Source organism: Mustela lutreola, chromosome 1 (assembly GCF_030435805.1).
Source record: "Mustela lutreola isolate mMusLut2 chromosome 1, mMusLut2.pri, whole genome shotgun sequence".
Classification (NCBI taxonomy): domain Eukaryota; kingdom Metazoa; phylum Chordata; class Mammalia; order Carnivora; family Mustelidae; genus Mustela; species Mustela lutreola.
Genome location: NC_081290.1, coordinates 238,815,557 through 238,834,975, shown reverse-complemented (window position 1 = coordinate 238,834,975; position 19,419 = coordinate 238,815,557). Strand labels below are relative to the sequence as shown.

General features: G+C 57.5%; 1 protein-coding gene across 4 annotated transcripts in view; it reads right to left on the bottom strand.

Annotated features, from left to right (window-relative positions):
* Positions 1-19,419, bottom strand: part of TUB (TUB bipartite transcription factor) — an 86,913-nt gene that overhangs the window by 5,296 nt on the left and 62,198 nt on the right. The window contains exons 1-10 of one of the 4 annotated variants that reach the window (XM_059135144.1): positions 17,545-17,882; positions 8,924-8,975; positions 8,288-8,450; positions 6,299-6,442; positions 4,944-5,111; positions 3,833-3,954; positions 3,161-3,358; positions 2,740-2,852; positions 1,767-1,884; positions 78-176 (exon numbers count right to left, since the gene is read on the bottom strand). In XM_059135144.1, coding sequence (XP_058991127.1) covers positions 78-176; positions 1,767-1,884; positions 2,740-2,852; positions 3,161-3,358; positions 3,833-3,954; positions 4,944-5,111; positions 6,299-6,442; positions 8,288-8,450; positions 8,924-8,975; positions 17,545-17,582 — 1,215 coding nt within the window. In that variant the 5' untranslated portion in view covers positions 17,583-17,882. Of the gene's footprint in view, positions 1-77; positions 177-1,766; positions 1,885-2,739; positions 2,853-3,160; positions 3,359-3,832; positions 3,955-4,943; positions 5,112-6,298; positions 6,443-8,287; positions 8,451-8,923; positions 8,976-17,544; positions 17,883-19,419 lie in introns of those variants that run through there. The other 3 variants (XM_059135133.1, XM_059135160.1, XM_059135151.1) reach the window with 3 other exon arrangements.

The window sequence follows — 19,419 nt, the reverse complement described above, 5'->3', positions numbered from 1 at the left end:
CACACACACCCGCAGCTGCAGTTCTGCTCCCAGAAGGGCACGTGTACACTGGGGTGACAGGGTGGCGAGTGACTCACGTTTCGCGGCCGGATGGAGACTCTCTCGTGAACCATGTTCATGCCTGGGACAATCACACTCATCTTTCGAGGCCCCTTGAAACCTAAGACATTTGTCTCCTGGGAAAGAGAGAAGGAGGACTCAATACGGGCCATCTGAGGACTCTACTTACCTAACAGAGAGACTGGGAGGAAGGGAATAAAGCTGACGAGCTAGTTTTCACCGTCTCCACCTGAATGTCTAATAGGCATCTCTACACTGAACCCATCTAGAACTGAGCTCCTGAATCTCCACTCTGCCCAAACCACCTCCTCCCTTTCGTCCTCACTTCAGTTAACAACTCCGTTCTTCTATTTGCGCAGGCAACCTACTTTGAGTCATTCTTGACTCCTCTCTTTCGCTCACAACCCACTTCTAATCCATGAGCAGATGATGTCACCTCTACCTTCTAATTCCATCCGGAACTCAACCATTTTACCAGCACCATCTCTCCCCGAGGTCATAGTACTAGCCTTTATTGGGATTCCTGGTTTCTGACCTTGCCCTGTCCCCCTGGTCTTTTCACACAGCAGCAGTCATCCTGTTAAGTCATATCCTTTGCCTCCATTGTTCATGCAAATTAAAGCCGAAGGTCTTACCTTGACTTTGAGGACTCACATGGTATGGCCCCAAATGGTATGGCCCCACTATGTTCCTCTCCTGCCCACCTACTCACCTCTGCACTGGCTCTGCCCACCCCCCTTGCTACTCCCCACACATGCCAGTCATGCAGGACATTAGCACTGGCTGTGTGTTCCACTACACCCACGCGGCTGGCTCTCCCTTCCTCCCAGGCTTTACTCAAGTGCTACCTCAGGGAGGCCCTCCCTGCCATCGTTACTAAAGGCTTATACACACCTGAACATTTCATTTCCCTGCTTTATTGTTCCTCTTCCTATTTATTTATTTTGCTTATAAATCTGTTTTATAGCTTGTCTCCCCACTAGGGGTTTAAGTCCCATAAGGGTATAAATTTATGTCTCTTGTTCACTACTGTATTCTCAGTGCCTCAACCAGTATTGGCTGTGGCTTAAAAAGCTTTTGAAGAGATCTGGGCTGCCTTCCCAAAGGTGGCCAGCAGGTGGCACCATAAGCTCATACAGAACACCTATGGCTTTCCCAACTGGCCTCCAAGTACCCAGGCCCAGATTAATGGGGGTATCAATCCCTCATTTTAAAATAAGGTAGAGAAATTCCCTGTATTTACATTCCAGTTTGGTCACTTACGCGCTGTAGGACATTGGCAAGTGACAGCCTCTGAGCTTCAGTTTCCTCATCTATACAGTAAAGGAAACAGGACTGAGCTCTTAGGTAATGCATTCCGTGAGATGACTATGCAAAGGGACTTATAGTCTGTGCAGGGCCCAGGTACTGGAGGGAGAGGTAGAGCGATGCACCGACAAGAACTCAGGCTTCCACACGCCTCCTTTCAGGGAGATTCCCAGGCTGGGCAGCATAGAGCTCAGCCCGGTTCCCAGATCTCCCCAGGCAAGATGGCTACCTGTGGTCCGAGCTCTGAGGACAGACAGGGGCCACTCCAACAGAGGGCAGTCCAACTGTGTACAATCTTGTCTACTCACAAGAAAGATGGGACAGCCCACAGACTGGGCAGCAAGTCCTCAGTGTCCTGTCTAACCTGGAGACCAGAGACCCAGGAACGCACGACTCACATAGCACACCGCTGCCAACTCCTGACGCAAGGCTCCACTTTCCAAAGTAGAGGATGATGCCTTCTGAGGGTTGACTCCATTGTCATAAACGGTGAACTTCGTGCCCATGAGGTTGGACCTGAAGGGCCGGCAATCAATAAAGGATCATGCACTCTCCGCCTTAGGGCACGGAACAGCTCAATGAGCTGTTCAATGAGCCTGCAGGGCACTCTGGGTTGGGCCGGAAGCAACCCAGGAGCACACTGCACACCGAATCCCCATCTCTGAAGGTCCTTCATGGGGCAGAAGGCTTGCACTTGCTCTGAACAGAATCAAAGGGCATCTTATTCAGTGAGGGAAATTCTAGGAGTTAAGTCCGGGTTCCACATGCTTCCCTGGAGGAACAGGACTGCTCCCCTCATGAGAGGGGAGCAAGCAGATGGCAGAGGGCATCTGGCAAGATGGCAAAAGGCGCTCAGCATCTCATGGAGAGTGGATGAGACAACCTCCTCTCCTGTGCAGCCTGTGTTAGTCTAGCCCCAGCGTTAGCTCCTTACCCCTAAGCTTGACTCATGCTCCCCAAATATGGCATACACTCCCCGAGGCCTAGCTCAAAGCCTTCCCCCATCCCCAGACTGTGCTTTCTACCCTCAAGGACTCACTCCCCGCTCTCTGGCACTGACCATGGAGCCAAGGCAGTTCTTCCACAGTGGCCTATGTCTTCAGTGACCTCCTGAGGTTTGATCTGTCCCTCCTGGTTGGCCTATGGCCCCCTACCCAGGAGCGGCTTAGGGTAGGGTATATGAGCTCCATGTCTGAGTCTGGCTCTAGGCTGACACAGACCCGGGCCTACAGGCCTGCGGTCAGAGCTGAGAGACAAAAAGGATTCTGAGAGGATCTGACCCCTGATCTCGATCTCCCTCAGGGACAAGACCTGCCCTCTCCAGAGCCTTGCCCCACCCCCCAACCTGCTTCCTTAGGGGAGTGCTAGTACCGCAGTTTCCCGATGTAGCTGTCCCCTCCTCGAGACAAGTCTGTTGGGTCCACAGAGATGAGGTAATTGGAAGTTTTACTCTTCTTTCTCTTCCTTCCCGCCAAGAGGAATACCTTGGGGAAATGGAACAAGGTCACATTCCAGGCCCAGCCTCTGGTCACACACACCCAGGGGTGCCACACACACACGACGCTCTCTGGCTTCGACTCCTGAACATAAGTATGTGTGCACGCACAGACACACACACACACACACACACACACACAGATATCAGCAAACAAAAAGGTATGCACTGACCAGGCACAGAGGCTTCTGTCCCTTTGGGGAACTGAAAGGTCAGTGTTGGACCCCAGGCTTCCAATTACATTCCAGCCCACCTCAAGCCTGCGTCAGTAAAACTGCAGGTTCAGGCCAACCTCACCTTCTTCCCATCCTCACGGTCCAGGTGCAAAAAGTAGGTGGGGTACATGCCCCGGTCCATCCCCTTCTTGTCCCGCGTGATGCGGCACTTGATGGTGATACCCTGGGGGGCCGGCCTCAGTGCAAACTCCTCAAGATCCTGGACCTCAACATCCGCCGAGGGTTCTGGGGCTGTCGGGCTGGGGGCTGAGGCTGCCTCCTACACGGGAGAGAGTAGAAGCCCAAGCCCCAGAGACCCTGAGCAGCTACAGCTGGTGGTCTGGGACCCAAAGCTACCCCCTGGTGTGGTGGTGGTGGTGGTGGTGGTGATGGTGGTGATGGGAGCTGGGACAGGGTCCCTGGGATAAGCTTGGCCCTGGGGTCAGCAGCTGGCTCCTCAGCCCTTTTCCCACCTCCGCTGTCCCTGGGGGGCGGAGGTGGAGATGTGGGCAGGTACTCGGGGCCATCCTGTCCAACTCGAGCCCCCTACTTCTGGCCTGGCTGAAGAGGAGGCAGGAGAGGAGGGATACAAAAGCCCCAGCCAGAAAAGCTTTTGTTTTCAAGGCCCAGAAAGAGTCCATTTCTTTCCCAAGAAAGCCAACTCTCCACTCCTTCACACCTGTTCCCCCTCCAACCTGGACGCTCAGACCTCTGATGGCTGTCTACCCTCCCTCGGGGCAGCAAAGCACCTCACCCTGACGGACTTCCGGCTGGTAGCGGAGCTGGGCCGGGTGTTGCTGTTTAGCTGGGAGGAGCTGGAGCTATTTTCATCCTCATCCTCCTCTTCCTCTTCAAAGCTCATGCTGCTGGAGACCCCTGGGCGGGGCAGAGGAACGGGACGGGACGAGTGGTCACATACACACACCCGGACACCTGCTCCGAAGCACAGTCACCCGTACATGCAAAGAGCCATATGTACACACATGCATACACACACACACACACACACACGTCCAAATACACACAAGGACACACACTCTCCAATGCACGCATGAGCTGGGGCGGGTCACCATCCTCAGGGTGTAAACCCCCCTCCCCAGCTTTCAGCTCAGTCCCCCCATGAGACCACCCACCCCCAGCAGTCAGTGCCTGTCTCCTGGGTGGCAAGGCCTGAGTGGAGCTGACCCTGTGCTGGGAGCCTTCGTGTCTACCGGAGGTCTCAGCCGTCACAGGCCATAGAGTCTGTTTAGGAGAGGCCCAGCTCCCTCCTCCCCCAGCCAGATGCACATGCCTCCTCCCACAGCCTGCCCATGGCCTTCTGTCTACACATTTCTCCCCACCTGGAATGCTATCCCTAGCCTCCTGCTGCCTCGACAGCCCCTTCTCCAGGAAGCCTGTCCTGATCTCATTTCTTAGAACATGTGTCCCTACTGGGCTTCCCTCTGCCACCCAGTGCCAGGGACTCCCTGGGGCGGAGCTCCTGGTAGAGAGACTCTCTGGGCAGCAGCTTTCCTGGGAGGATCTGCCATCCCTTCTGGCTTTCTGGCCCTGCTCCCTGAGCTCGGGACATGTAGCGGAAACACTTTGAAAAGGACCTTTCTCAAAGGACCCAAAGGGAAAGGAAATCTGTCTCCAAACCTGGGCCTCCCTAGAGACAAAAGATGGACGTAGGAATGGGCTGTGGACAGGTCGCTTTCCCTAACCGACACTGACTTCCCTGAACTTGGCCTTACCAGGGCTCCCTACATTCAAGTTTCTCATTAGTCTCACACTGTGCCCCTACCAGGGCCATGTTCCCCACAAGGGTGCATCTGAGAACCTGGAACTGAGCTTTGGGGGTGTCACTGAACCCCCACAGGGCTCACCCTTCCTCTGCATCGTGGCACGGAGGTCCTGCCCGCTGGGCTGTGCGCCCCCGCCGGCTGCCGTCTCCCCCGCGTCCTGAGCGTGGTCTGACTGGCCCACAGTCAGGATCCGCACCGGGTCTTGGGCCTCAGACTTGTCTTCTGCCAGTGCTGCTGGCCCGCTGGTGCCTGCAGGCCATGGATACTCCTGAGTCCCATGGGGGGTGGGGGAGAGAGCCCGGATTCTCAGACGTCCTTGAAGTGGGTGAGGGATGAGTGGGGGGAACCCTCTGCAAAACTGATTTTTGAAAATACTAATGACTACCGCCAGCCTCTTATTGATCAACAAGCTACAAAGGGACAAGGGCTTCATTTCTTCTGCTGTTCCCCCAAATTAGTTGCCGAGGGTTGGTTTGAAATGCCTCATATCCCTAGGCAGAAGACAGCCATCTACAAAACCAACTACACAGTGAAAAAGACAAGATGGAGAACAAGGACTGATGATGACCATGGCCAAGGCCACCACTTGTTCACAGACACAGCCAACACCCAGTTATCAGTGCTGATCTTCTCTCTCACACACACAAACACACACCTCATAACTCACAGACGTCACTCAAAACACAGGGGGCCCCTTGAAAAAGATGGAGGTTGGCATACACTCCCCTTCCCAAATGGAAGATCACCCATCCCACCTCACCCTGCCCAAGGTGCCCGAGTAACAGAAGGCCTGGCCCACACAGGTAGCAGTTGCCTTGCTGGCTGAGCTATGCCCCCCCAACTCTGCAGTCAGCTCTGGAAGCCTATGACCCTGACATGCCACTGTCTAACCACATCCCAGACACCTGGAAATCACTGCCCATGCACAGAGGTTGGGCACACAGGGGGTGTCTAGCCAGCAGAGACAGGACTCGTGGCAGAAGGCACCACAATGGTCCTTGATCTCCGGGGATCTTTTCTGGAGAGAGAGGAATGGAAAGAACAGAATGGTCTGTGGGCCCAGACGCTGGAGTGAGGACTACAGCAGAGAGTCGAGAAAGCCCACACAACTGTGAGTACGGCACAAGGATGCGGCAGACTGCCAGGGGCAGGACAGCAATGGAGGGGGCTCCAACCAGGTGGGGGTGGGACACGGCGAGGTGCATTTCACTTCCTGGCAGTGTGGGGAGCCTGCCCACACCCACAAGCCAGCCTAGGAACCCCATGAGCTAGAGGAAGCCTGTGAGCTTGCTGGGCGGAGCCTTGAGTATCCTTCTGTGCCTTCATGGAGGCCTCCCACCCTATCCCTTACCTCCCAAATCTGGAGGAGAAACCTCCCTCAACCCTCCAGTGGGAGCCAGACCTCCTGAGGAGGGCCGTGGTGGAAGAAAGCCAACCTTTGTGCTTCCCCTTCTTTTCCTTCCTAGAGGCCCCGCCCTGGCCCCCCGCTGCAGTGGCTGCCTTGGTTCTCTTGGCTGAGGCTGGTGCTGTTGGTCGGGCAGCTCCCAGCTGCGCACTGGTGAGTGAGTCGGCCTCTTGAACTGCTCAGGAGAGAGTCCAGAGAGAGAGAGAGAGAGGGAGAGAGAAACATGGGCCCTAGATGAGACCAGAGCTGCAAGTGGAACTCACTTCTCAGCACATTTCCCAGGGCCCCACCACCACTCAGCCCTACCAGGGCCTCTGTACCACCTATGCTGGCTAGACACCCATAGCCTCTCCTATAAGACAGAGGGGCTTAGGGCAGGCAGAGCTAGAACGGGATGGTGCCCCCAGCCCCGTGTGATAGAGTCAACAAGCTGGCCCACAGCATGACCAACCAAGAAGCACCACAATCAAAGCTCTGGGCCAGCAAACCGTGTTGAGTCTGGGCAGGGGGAGGGGAGCATCTGGGAGAATGTGGGTCACTCTAGGTGCCAAAGATAGAAAAGGCTGCATCTCCTAGAAGAGCCCAGAACTCAAGAGGGGAAGCACTGCAGGGAGCCTGTACTGGCCTGCCCAGGACAAGCCCATGGGAGCCTGGCACGCCAGCGTACCCCGAGCAGGAGAGTAACTCTGGGCTACAAGGAGCCGTGCCAACCAACAGAGAGGTGGCCTCCACAGTCTCACACATCAGAACCCCAACCTCCTCAAAGTCTTTGAATGATATCTCATTGCTCATAAGATGAAGACCAACATTCTCCCCTCCAGCTCCGTTCCATTTGGCCTTGGCCTTCCCAGCACACCCCTTATCTCCCAGGCACCCCACATCCCAGCCCCTCCCGGCGCTCTCAGGGCCTTGTGCACAGCATCCTCCCTCTTGCCAGAGGGGCTTGGCGCTACTGTCACACTGTGTGCACTGTCCTCACTGTGGACGTCGGCCCCCTGACCCCAACTCAACTCCCACTCAACCTGCAGTTTCCAGCTCAGGTGTCACCTCCTCGGAGAGGCCTTCCCTGGCCCTCGTATGGGAGCAGTCTCTCTGCCATTCACTCATACAGCCTGGCTTCTCTTCACCAAGCACACCAATGAACTCACTCTCCCTTCCTGGACCTCCAGGTCCATGAATAAAGAGAGAGCACACCTCTTCTGTGCTTCCCCAGGACCTTCAGCCTCTAATCCAGAGCCTGACACACAGTAGGCCCTCAACAAATATTTAAGAAATGAGTATACAACACGAATGAGCACGGTCAGTGAAAAACTTCGCTGGGAGAAAGTTCTCACTGCCTTCAAACTCTCTCAGCGTCTGAAGATGAGGGCCTTGTATTTTACACCGAGGGCCAGCAGAGGGCAGAGCAGGAGGCAGCTGAAGCGGCAGGGGGGTATGGGAGGTGCCCCTGGAACCCCAGATTCCAGGTCAGCCAGCCCCTGGAGCAGCATCCTCCTCAGGGCTCTGAGATGGGCAAAGAAGCCCCTCCATCCCCACCCACACCCCAGAGCAGCAGCGTGAACCCAGCCTGGTCTGCAGCCTCGGCAGGAGAAGCATTCAGCAGATGGGACCATGTGACACACCAGCGCCACCTGTTTTCAAAGCCCCCAGACATGTTCCTCAACGTTACGAGGGGAGAAGATAGGCCCAGAGAGGGTATGTGACTTGCCCAGAGTCAAAAGTGAGCAGAAACTGTCTTCTGACAGGCCTGGGACCCACTCTGTCCAAAGGGGCTACAGACAGGCCTGCCCCTGGCCTGGGGCACAGTCGGTGCTCAAGGAACACCCGCCAAGGCCACCGAAGCCTGGGGATGCCAGAGCATGTGCAGGGGCCCTGGACTGCAGGTCCCGACTCCCTCTGCCTGGGATGGAGCTGGGAGTCGTCTGGATGGAGGCCTGTGGGCACCCCCCACTCTGGAAGCAGTTGGGGGGGCAGTCACAGCACAGGGAACTCCCCAGGCCAACCCCAAGGCAGGCTCTACCTTGGTAGCTGGTGCTGCCACTGCTGCTGAGGTAGGACTCCACCAGCGGCGCCTGCTCCTCTGACTGCCGGGCCCGCCGGCTCCGGGGCCGCCCGTCCGCGTTGGCCTGTACCATCAGGGGCTCCTGACGCTTCTTCTTCTGCTTCTGCTCCAGCAGGGCCCGCTGTGGAGGCACCGGACAGGCACACAAGTTGGCAGGACCTGACAGCACAGCCCGTCCCTCCCACCCGGAGGGCAGGCTCCCGACTGGAACCAGAGAAGGCCCGGATCACTCAGCTCGGTTCTTGGGGTGACCAAGGGGTCCACAGCCCACTTTGGGCCATGGCTCTGTGCCCTTGGCACCTTGAGGCTCAGGGTCCAGGAGAAGGAGGCACAAATCAGCCCAGGTAGATGGCCCAGCAGGACTGCAGCACGATGTCCGGTGCTCCGACTACAGGCACCAGCTGCCCACCCGGAAAAGCCCTGGGCTCTGGGGCTGTGCTGATGCTGAGCAGTCTAGACATGGCTTGTCTCTCTTCTGTGAGGGCCTCCTCCCAGCCAGCCAGGGTCACCCCAGGAAGCAAGACAATGTCCCCCACAGCCCCCCACCAATGGTAAATGCCAACTGCCCGTCCACCCAGCCCCGGCTGCACTCACCTGCCGGTCTAGCTTCTGCTGCCTCAGGTTGCTGCCCTCATCATCTAAGACACTGTAGAGGGAGACAGGGGCATTCAGGGCCTGCCTGGTGGCTGCCAGCTACAAACAGGGAGCCCAGAGCCCACCCCCGCCCTGCACATTTAAACCCCTCCCATAATGACTCCTGGGGACACAGGAGAAGGAGACAGGAAGGGTGGGGCTACTACCTGGAAGCCAGCTCCCGACGGAGAGGTGGAAGCCATATTTTTGCCAATGCAGGAGCTTTCTCCTGTGGGGGTCCCTGCTGACCGAAGGACTTCCTAGTTCAGCCTGACCCAAAAAGTACAGGAAGAGACTCTCTCTTTGGGGCCATGAGCTGAGACGTGCCTAAGATGCAGAGGAACCTGCCCAGAGGCATCAGGTACAAGCCAGGCCCAAGGCTGGGCTTCAGACTGAGGCACCTGTCTGCTCCAGGTCCCTCTCGGATCTCGCCAGCTCCTCCCCGGTCCTCCCGTCCTTCCTAGAGGAGGCTGGATCCTTTGAGGCAGACTCATTCCTCTTCTAGTCAAACTCCTGGCTCTCCAGGTGGCAGAATGAGAGATGCCAACACTATCCACCCCCTTTAAAGAAGGCTGAGGGTTCTCTCATCTGAGAGAGAGAAACTAGAAGTCCAACCAGTCCCTGAGGGCAGGGCTGGGCTGGCTGGACATATGTGTAGGCAGACAAAGCCCATCCGTGCACAGCCCAGTGACCAGCCAACAGGGGCACTGGGGCATCAAATCCTTGAGTCTCTAAGGTCTTGGAACAGGCAGTGTGTCATCTCACATAGACTGGACCTGCCTCCCAGGAAGGCAAGTGAAATTAAGGAGCCCCAACCACTTAGCACTCCTTCTAGGGCAAGATACACCCATAAGCCGTAGCCCTAAATTCTGTAAAAGCCAGGGTTGGGGGCAGAGCTGGAGCCTGAGGATCTGAGCCCTGGGAACCCCCAGACTATCCTGGCCCAGTGATGCTAGAGCCTGCCCCTGAACCAGACCATGAGCGGGAACCTGCACAGGCATGCCTGAGGGCATCAGGTTTGTCATGCGTGTGCACATGCCAGAAGGTGTCCAAACATGAGCACATCTACACGTGTGAGTGAGCACACACCTGCGTATCTATATAGATGAACTTGTGTGCGGGTGAGTACGTGTGTGAGGAGTGCACACAAGGACGAGTCACCCTGAAGACAGCTCAGCCGCTGTCACCCCCTCCCGATAAGAGGAGCTCTTTCTAGCCAGAACAATCATTGACCTGCAATGTCCCCTCGGCTCATCCAGGGGACCTGTGAGTCGGTGTGCTGGGGAGCCACCCAAGGGCGGCAGGACGTCCACGGAGTCCCCAGCCCGCCGGCCTCCCTGGCCACAACCTACGACGACTGCCTGTTTTCAACCACTGGCACTGTTCTCCTTACTTGAAGGCCTTGCCTGACACCCATGGGCTGGTCCTCACTCCAGAAGAGCTCCAACCATGAGCCTCGTTGGTTTGCAACCTTATTCTCCAAGTCTTGGCTGCCAGAACACAAGCGAAGACACTGCTAAACAGATGTGCTTCTGAGCCAAGGCCTTAGTCCAGGGGGGACTCCATGAGCGTGCTGCCAGGACCAGACGACAGTGACCCGGCTCCTAAAACTTCCAGCTGGCCAGGACAAGGAGTGCCCGCTCAGAGAAAGCAGGCACCCCAGGCCAGAGGGTGGGAGCCAGAGTTCTGAAGGAGAAAGAGTTCATTAGGGAGGGCAAGATGCCTGGGCGCTCCGCCAGGGCTGAGAAGCTACGAGTCTGCCACTGGTCTGCACACCCTAAGTCAGTGGCCTCACTGAACGAAGCCGAGGCCGAGCATCTGCTCCCACAGACTTCCAGGGCTCAGGCCACCAACACCACCATCTCCCAGGGTCAGTGGCACAAGCAGTATGTATTCCTTTAAAACGCGCAGGATCTGGACAGAAACGGCACTCCGGACGCCATGTGGCCCTGGCAGACGGCAACGACGGGGCCTGAATGCAGCTGTGCTCTGCCTGCCCGGCTCTGTGCCTGGGTCCACACTGGGCAGCCGGCAGCACAGTCACACGCTAGCAGCCTGGCCACGGGAGCCCAAGCGGCCTCTGAGAGACTGCCGGCTCAGCTTCCTGCAGACAGGGGCAGCTTTGTGACCAGCATGACGCCCGACCCCTGTGTCTTCCTTGGGCAGGGGCAGGGAGGGCAGCCAGGTAATCCCGGGACGGAGCCTGGTGAGCAGGGCAGAGAAGACGCCCTCTGTGGGCTGTGGTGCTGACGCAAACATCTCAGTTCATTCAGAAAAGGGGACGTCCACCTGCGAGCTAAGTTGACATGAGCAAAGCCACCTCCAGAACCGCTGGGTCACCGCGACAGCTCGATGGACAAAGGCAAATCTCATAGTGTCCCTATCTGTGGAGGGGCAGAGGGGGGCTGCATTCAGCCCAGGCTACTGTCCCACTGCCATGGACTCTCCACATGTCACGCGCACGGGCAAGGAGGCTGCTTTTCTCTGCCGCCAGCCCCACCTCCATTCCCTGAGCAGGAGCCACTGGCGTTGTTAGTAATGCTGCTCACCTGGAAGGATCATAGGTGAAATGGACTTGACCTCTGGCCCTCACAGAAAGATGGATGAGCAAGGGATAAGTTTCTAAAGAGATTCCAGAAACTCAGATAGCCTGGAAGTGCCTGGGGAGCCAGCCCCCACCTCCCAAGAGGCACAATACCGCAGCGGGGTGGGGGGCGGTGCTGGGAAAAGCATCAAGCCCGGGGGAGGAACAACATGCCTGGCCACAAAGGACCTCCCAGGAGGGCCGGCAGTCCACGGACCTCCGAGTGGTGGCTCTGAGGGTGGGCTACAGCATGTCCACAAAGCAGCTTCCTGCTGCAGCCCTGTTTCTAGGAAAGCCCCAGAGGTCAGAGGCCGACCTCCATCCCCGGCAGGGACAGGCCCAGACTGCCTGACAGCACTGTGTCTGAGGCACACATCTGTCCCTGACCGAGAACAAATCCCCACAAGTCCTAGCGGCTGCGGAGAACCACAGCGACAAGGTGGCTGTCCCAGGAAGGCCCCGGGCCCCACCCCTGCAGGCGGCCCTGCCCCTCAAGCTCCCACCATGGCACCTTCCTTCCCTTCTCACCACCACCACCCGGCCTGCCTCCACCCAATGGGCACTGTTCTCAACAGCACTAAATGATAACCACAGAGGAGACAGTAATGGCTTTTTAACAACTCGGGCTCCAATTATGGAATCACTGCCAAGCCCAGGCTGCCAGCTGCGGCCCCGCCAGGAGACTCGGACAGGAGACAGGGCACTGATGGATGGGTCCTCCAGCTGACCCCGGCAGCTCCTTCATCTCGGTCGCCTCCTGCTGGGGACTAGACCAGGGAGATCCAGTAACGCACTGGCCACGGGCTCCTGAGGGTCAGAGAAACCCGATCTGCAGTGTCCATCAATCCCTCAACTCTGCCCAGGGCCGACGAGGGGGCCCTTCGCCTCCCAGGGAGACAGCCCCTCCATATCCTCCTGCTTCTCACAAGCCGCCCAACAGATAACAGGAGAGAAAACCATGCTTGATAACAAGGGAGAGCAGGGGCACTTCTCCCATGGGATGGAAAAGCCAGCCGTGGACAACACATTTAGGAAGCCGTGTCCCTGCCTCTCTCTAGACTCCACTGTGCATGCTCAGCTAACCCACCAGAGCTGACCAGAGACCTGGGGGCCAGGCTACCTAGGGACAGTCTCGTACCCCACGCCCAATTCACCATCTGCTTTTGTGCCCTCATTCCTTCCACCCAGTCACAAAGGAAGCTGCCCCCGCTGGACCCAAGGAGTCAGAGGAGGAAAGGCCACCCACGGGGTCAGGCTGCAAGCCCTGTACCTATGGATGCCAGACTCCCCCACCCCCACCCCAGCATGCCCAGATCTGTCCCTAGTGGCTGCCTGGAAACCAGGGAAACACAGAATGGGTAGGAACAGGGGCAGCCCCAAAAGGGAGAAGCCCACAGGGCTCACAGGAGTCCAGCCAATAATTAAAACTGCTATGTGCACTCGGCCCTGACTCAGGGATTCAGAACTGCTGGGGAAGTTACCTCAGAATCAATCCCTCGCCTCATTTTCTCCTTTAAAGCAAGAAACATAGGTGATTGTAATGCTCAGTAATGCAAATGAGGACTAGAAGCCACAGCTGGTGATCTCTAAAGAACAAAAAAGAAATCAGAGAGTTGCTGAAAGTATGCAAATGCAGACTTTGGTTCGGATGGGGGAAGCAATCAGTCTGTACATCCATCAGTCTTACACCGGCCCCAGATCACAGATTCGCTCAAGAGCTAGAAGACCCCGTGACTGAGCAGGCGCCAGCCCAGTCCACAAGCAAGTCAGGCCACATACCCCCAGACCTATCCAGGAAAACAGGAGGGCAGCATAGCCAGGGTTCCCCATGGAATCACGAGGACCAGTGACAGTCACTTGGGGGCAAAATAAAGCAATGTGAGTGGCGTGTGCTCCAAGGAGACAGACCCTCAACGGTTTTTGCAACATGTCATAATCAGAGGAGGTTTCCAGCGTCCCGCTTCCCTTGCTAAGCGTGTTTACTGATGACCTAAAGACAAAGCGGGCCTCTCAGCCGACTTCTAGGTGACACAACGCCAAAGTGGTATTAAACTGTTCATTGGGACAGTATGACTTCAGAAGACACTGGTGAGCTAGCAGAGTCTAACCAATGCCTAACAGGAGAAGGTCACGTTTTACATGTGGGTCCCCAAACCCAGGTCTGCCCCACATAGGCAGAATGGGGTACACAGGGCTTGACATCAGCCGGATGAGACTTCAGGGTTCTATTTACAGAGGCCTCAAGGTGACAAGCTGGTGAGCCAAAGCTGTCCCCAATTATAGGGAGCACCCAAGGTCAACAATGGGAGCAGGGCCCCCAGCAAGGAAGTAACCGCCTCCCTCTGCTAGGTGTGGGAAAAGAGGAAGCTGCAGGAGGTCCAGGCCCGGCGCCGGAGGGGGCAGAGACATGGTCCCTGCTCCTGCAGTCCTCTCCACCACCCATGTTCTTGCTGTCTCTACCCGAAGCAGCAGCAGGGAGACGTCCCCATGCGCCGGGCTCCCCCTCCCTGCTGCAGGAGGTGAAGCAGCAGTCGGAGCCCCCACAGCACCCCAAGGCTTCCCACACAGGCAGAGCCGACAGAACCAAGCCTTGCTTGGGCAGCAGTCCTTGCACTCCCCAGAAAGTGGTGGGAGGACCTTCACAAGAGCCAGGAGGAGGGAAAACTCAGAGGCACGCCGAGGCTCACCCCAAGAAGAGCCTTCTAGCGCTCACAGCCATGTGAGGGAAGGGAGCACTCAAAGGACTGGACAGCCTGTGAGGGCCCTTCCGGCAGCGGTGCTCATTCTCTGACCCAGGGCCTCGCTCTTCCAGCACTAGTGCCCTTCCTGAGGGGAGACTACTACGTCCCCTGTGCTGAGAAGCCTGGTGTGCAGCCAGGAAAGCCAGAAAGTCCACACAGCTGCCTGGGGATGCCTCTTTGACTGAAAGTAGTGTGCATCTTGTCTGGGCTGGGCCGCACCGGGCACACAGCCCAGGACCAAATGGGGTCCTTGCTCTCCAGGAGTTCGCGGCCGGGTTGGGGGGACGCAGTGCAGAGAGAGCACTAAGGACAAGGCCTGCCATCCCTCCCTCGCTCTTAACGCTCCACCTGCAATTCATAAGGGTTGTGAAGCTGTGAAGGAGGAGCATTTACTACTCAAGAAGAACAGAAGAAGAGAAAATGGCAGAAGTGCGAATTATCAGTACTAGTAAGAATAGACAAACATCAAAACACAAAACATTATTCCAATTGTTCAACTTCATAAACTAAACGACTCCCTTCTGAGTCAGAGTGTGAGATTACTCCACGATCCTTATAAACTGAGCCACAATTACCCTTAAGACGATTATCGCCAACCGGCAGTTACTTCAAAGAAAATGAGCCAGGCCTAGGGAACGCAGGTGCAGCCATCACAGAGGGAGGAAAACCCCTACCAGGAGAGCTAACAAGAAATCGACCAACCGACTGCTCTCCCCCCAACCAAAGGACACATTCCGGTTCTGACATGCTGTGACACTGGGGAAACCGCATACCAAAGCACAAGGCACATGCACGCATGCCCACCCCTTCATCTGCAAGGAAGCGGCCTCGCCTGTCTTCTGCCCCAGTTTTCTGCGATCACGCAGGCATGGGGCTTTAACTGCAATCAGCAGCCCAGTTAACGGGAGAAGCAATTTGCATCTCCTCTTCTCCGCCTGGGTCTCCCCCATTCTGGAAGTCTACACCCAAGGTCCGGTGCTTTCCCAGGCTCAGAGCACGCTCAGAAAGACCCCAGCAAGGCAGGAGAGATTCTGGCAACTTCGGAATATAGCCTGCCCCCAGCTCGAGAACCCCCCCTTCCCTGCCACACAGCAAGGCAGAGATGACGGGCAACCGCAAGCTGGCAGGGCCACAAGGGTGCCAAGCTGCCCTTCAGGGATAGGATTCTGTGCTCCAGGTGGCATGTGCAGGCCCAAGAAAGGAATGCAGGAATAGGGCGGTTGGGCCTGGGCTGGGGCAAGTGCCAAATCACCCCCTGAAGGATGCCAGTGCCCTGAGCACCACTGGAGGACAAAGCCATTTCTCAAAGATAAGCCCACCTCCCGAGGGACCCCGTTCCTAGAGGCAGGCTTTCTCTGAGACTTGTGCACTTACTCTACACCCTGTTCTGGTCTTTGGCTTCTGAGAGAGGCTCCCCTAAACCATGATCTAGCCTGGCCCCTAGTCCGCCAGATCCTAAACACCCCATCGTATCTACAGCCACAAGCGCTGTCCCTTCCTGCCCTCCTAAGTCAGCCTGGCCACCACCCTGCCAAGTGCTCCCCCTAAGCTTACTTCCACAGCATTAGAGGGGAGACCCCTCAGCCTGCAGGTGCTACCCAGGCACCTCTGCTGGATGGCTAGAAAAGGTTGATGGTACTCCGTGGGGCTGCACAGTCTTCTAGAAGGTCCTTGGCACAGACATGTCAAGTCACGGTATCCCAGAAACTACCTGTGCCCCCAGCCTGGACACCAGTGGAGGGTAACAGCTCTTGAGTCAGCAAAGCCCCAGTCTCCCGATGGGGGTATCTCCCTGATCCATGGCAGACTCTGAGAAGCGACTGCATTATGCCTGCAGGAAACCCTATGGGTGACTCGTGTGTGTGTGCACGTGTGTATGCTGGTGGGAGGGGCACCCACAAATTCTCACTTGAGAAGCTCTAAAGCCCCCAAAGGAGCTTAGAGACAACAGCGCTCAAAGAAAAAGGCTGGATTCTCCAGGTCAGTGACAGGTGCTTGCTTGCAGAAGGATCTGCTTTTAACAAGCCTCAGGCGGTTTCAGCTGGTTTCCATTTTGGATGCTGTCTGGACAGACTCCTAGAAGAGATCTGTCAGAAATATTTTCTATGGGTGACTGGAATCAGGTCCCTTCCCCAGAGCTGGCTGTGTTACAAGGCAGGTCCTGAGGGTCTGCTCCTTCAGCCCGCAGGCATGGGCACCTAGGCAGGCAATAACATAGTGGCCCCGGCAGTCCAGCACCCATCTTACACACATGCCTCTCAGGGAGGCCCAGAGACAGCCCCGTAGCCCATGGCAACCAGGAGCCAATAGGTGGCCAAGGATCTGGTGCTGCCATGACAATGAGCTCTATTCCAGGGGTAATGGAGAGAATGAAGAGTGGATGGGGGAAAGGCCTGCACCTGAGAGAGAACCCCCAACGCCCCTCCCCCACCCCGACCACCACTCAACTGGCAAAGCCCATCCATCCTTGGGACAGACCACAGACTCTGGGAACACAGGGTAGGCAACCCTGCTGTCCTGAGTGCTCTTACGCATGTAAAGGCAGTGTATGTATTGTGAGTTGGTGTGTGTCCAGGTATAGAGCTGCTCCAAGTGGATTTCTGAGTACCTGATAGATAGGAGTCGTACCTGTGAGGGGGTTGCGGGTGTCAAGTATTGTCCAAATACAGGATGTGTATGGGCGCAGGGAGTAGGAGTACACCTGCGTGAGACCAAGAATCAGCGTGTGTGGAGACGTACGGGGTGCATGTGTCTATGAGCGGCCTATGCTCTTGGTTCAGAATAACTGCCTCCAGGAATTCATGCTCTGCGTGTGTGAACAGACCGGCAGGAGCCTCTCTGGCCCGATGCACCCACGGGGGGTGCGTGCCTGCAGCTGCACGAGTGTCTGTCTACAGCTATACCGGCGTGTGACCCGGTGTGCGGGGCCTAGGAGGGGGCTCAGAGCAGTGCGCTCCCTACCCGCGCGACCACATGGCGCTGCCCGACCCAACACGGCCCACACAGGCCCAGAGAACTGGTCCCTTCCAGCAACCCCTGCGGAGGAGTGATGGGGCAGGGCAGGCCGGCTCAGTCCGCCCGGGGCCCAAAGTTAGGGTAGAAAGGCCCTGCGCCTCCAGCCCGCGCCCGCAGTGTGGGATGGGATGAGTACAGGGGCCCTGCGCTCCGGGTCGGGGTGGGGGGCGCCGCTCGTCCCGAGCGCTCCGGGTCGGCCCACGCCCCCGAGCTGAAGGGGAGGTGGACGGGCGTCCGCGTACCTGTAGGGAATCCAGTCGGAATGCGGCTTGGAAGTCATGTCTCCCGGGGGCGGGGCGGTGGCTGCGGCTCTGGAAGCCCGGGCCCGCGAGGGACGGCGCGGGGGCCCTGCTCAGCTCCCGGGCCGCCCCGGGCCGCATCCTCCCGGGCCGGGGCGCTGGGCCCCGCCGAGGCCCGCGCCGCACGCCAGGGCCCCGGCCGCGGGCTTAGCGAGCGGCTGTGTGCGCGGCGCGATGGGCGAATTGGCGGAGTGCGCGGGGCCGCGGCGGGCGTGCGCGCGCGTGGAAGCAGGAGAGGCCGGCCGCACCGCCGGGCGCCACTGGAGGGGCTCGGTCCCGCGCGGAGGGGCCCGAGCGCTGCGTGGCAGCGGCCCGCCCCCGCCCCCTCGCCCCGCCCCTGGCAGAGACCCCACCCCCGGCCGGCGCCGGCGTTCCGAACGCCCCCGCCTCCGCTCCTTCCCCGAAGCCCCGGGGGCTCCCGCGCGGCACACGTGACCGCGCCCGCGCCCACCCCGGACTAAGGCCGCTGCGGCGGGGCGGATCCCCAGACCCCTAAGCCTCAGTTTCTTCTTCTGTGAAGCGGGGATATTACTAACTCCTACCTGCCTGCCTGTCTTACCTATCTCCACTAAGAGATGGGAACCACCGCTTAGATGGGGGGAAGAGGGGAGGAGCAGTGGGTGAGGAGGGGATCCTTGGGGGGCGGGAAGGGGCTGAGGGCAGAAAAGAGGTCTCGGGGAACCTGCAGGTCCCATGCCTGGAGGCTGGCCTTCCTTTCTCTGCCCCTTCCAGTCCCCCACCCCCATCCTCACAGGCCCCAGGGGAACCTTTGTTTTTTTTTAGCAAGGGAGCTGCTTTCTCAAAGCCCTTGGTCTTTCTGCTCTAAGCTGTAGCAGTCAAGAGAAGAACAACGTATGCTATTGCATTCCCAGCCCGTATAGATTTATATTATTTAAGCTCCACAACAGCCTTGAGAGGCAAGTATTTTATTCCTATTTCCAGAGAATAAAGCATCCATAATGCTAAGATGGCCAAGGGTACTAAGCTACAAAGCGACGGAGCTGAAATAGAACCAGGGCCTGAGTCCTCCAAAGCTCTTCTAGGGGCCACACTTAAAAGGAGGCAGAAATTTTCCAAAAAAAGGTCATCTTAAAGTCTCTGAGTGCCGAGGAGGTCTTGGCTGTGATTCACACCAACTCTAAAGCAAGCCATGCATGATGAGGTGGACAGTGAATCCCCAGCAGGGGAGGAGGGAACTGGTGATGGGGCGGGGGTCTGCTGAGGGGCTCAGGCTCCACACTCCTGGTGGGTATCCTCACCAGCACCCTGGAGTCAGCAGCATAGAGAGCCTGCAACCATGCAGGTCCATGTAGGGATCCTCTGGTGTGAAACAGGCCATCAGGACAGCATGACTGGGTGGGAAAGAGTGTGAAAAGAACCAGCTGGGCTGAGAGAGGACCCCATCCTGCTGCCCTAGGTCCACACAGCCAGGACTCCCCACCCCAGGACTGTCCCAGCCTTTCTGTCTGGCTTGGCCTTCCCCATTAACTACGAAAACAATAACCAGAATGTCCAGAGCGTTTGCTGGGCTCCAGGTGCTCTCTACACTGCAACTCCTTTCATCCTCACAACTACCCTAGCAGGTGAAGGCTCTCATCATACCCATTTCACAGCAGAAAAAAACTGGGACACAGAAAAGGTGAAGATCTTGCCTGAAGTCGCAGACGTTCAGTGGTGAAGCTAAGATTCGCACAAAGCAGTCTGGGCCCATAACCTTTGCCGTTAGCCTCTTCCTGCCTAGCTCGATTCATGCCGTGCACATGCCACACACTGGGTCTCTTTTCTTCAGGCTTCTGGAGTACAGGACAGAACAGCTCC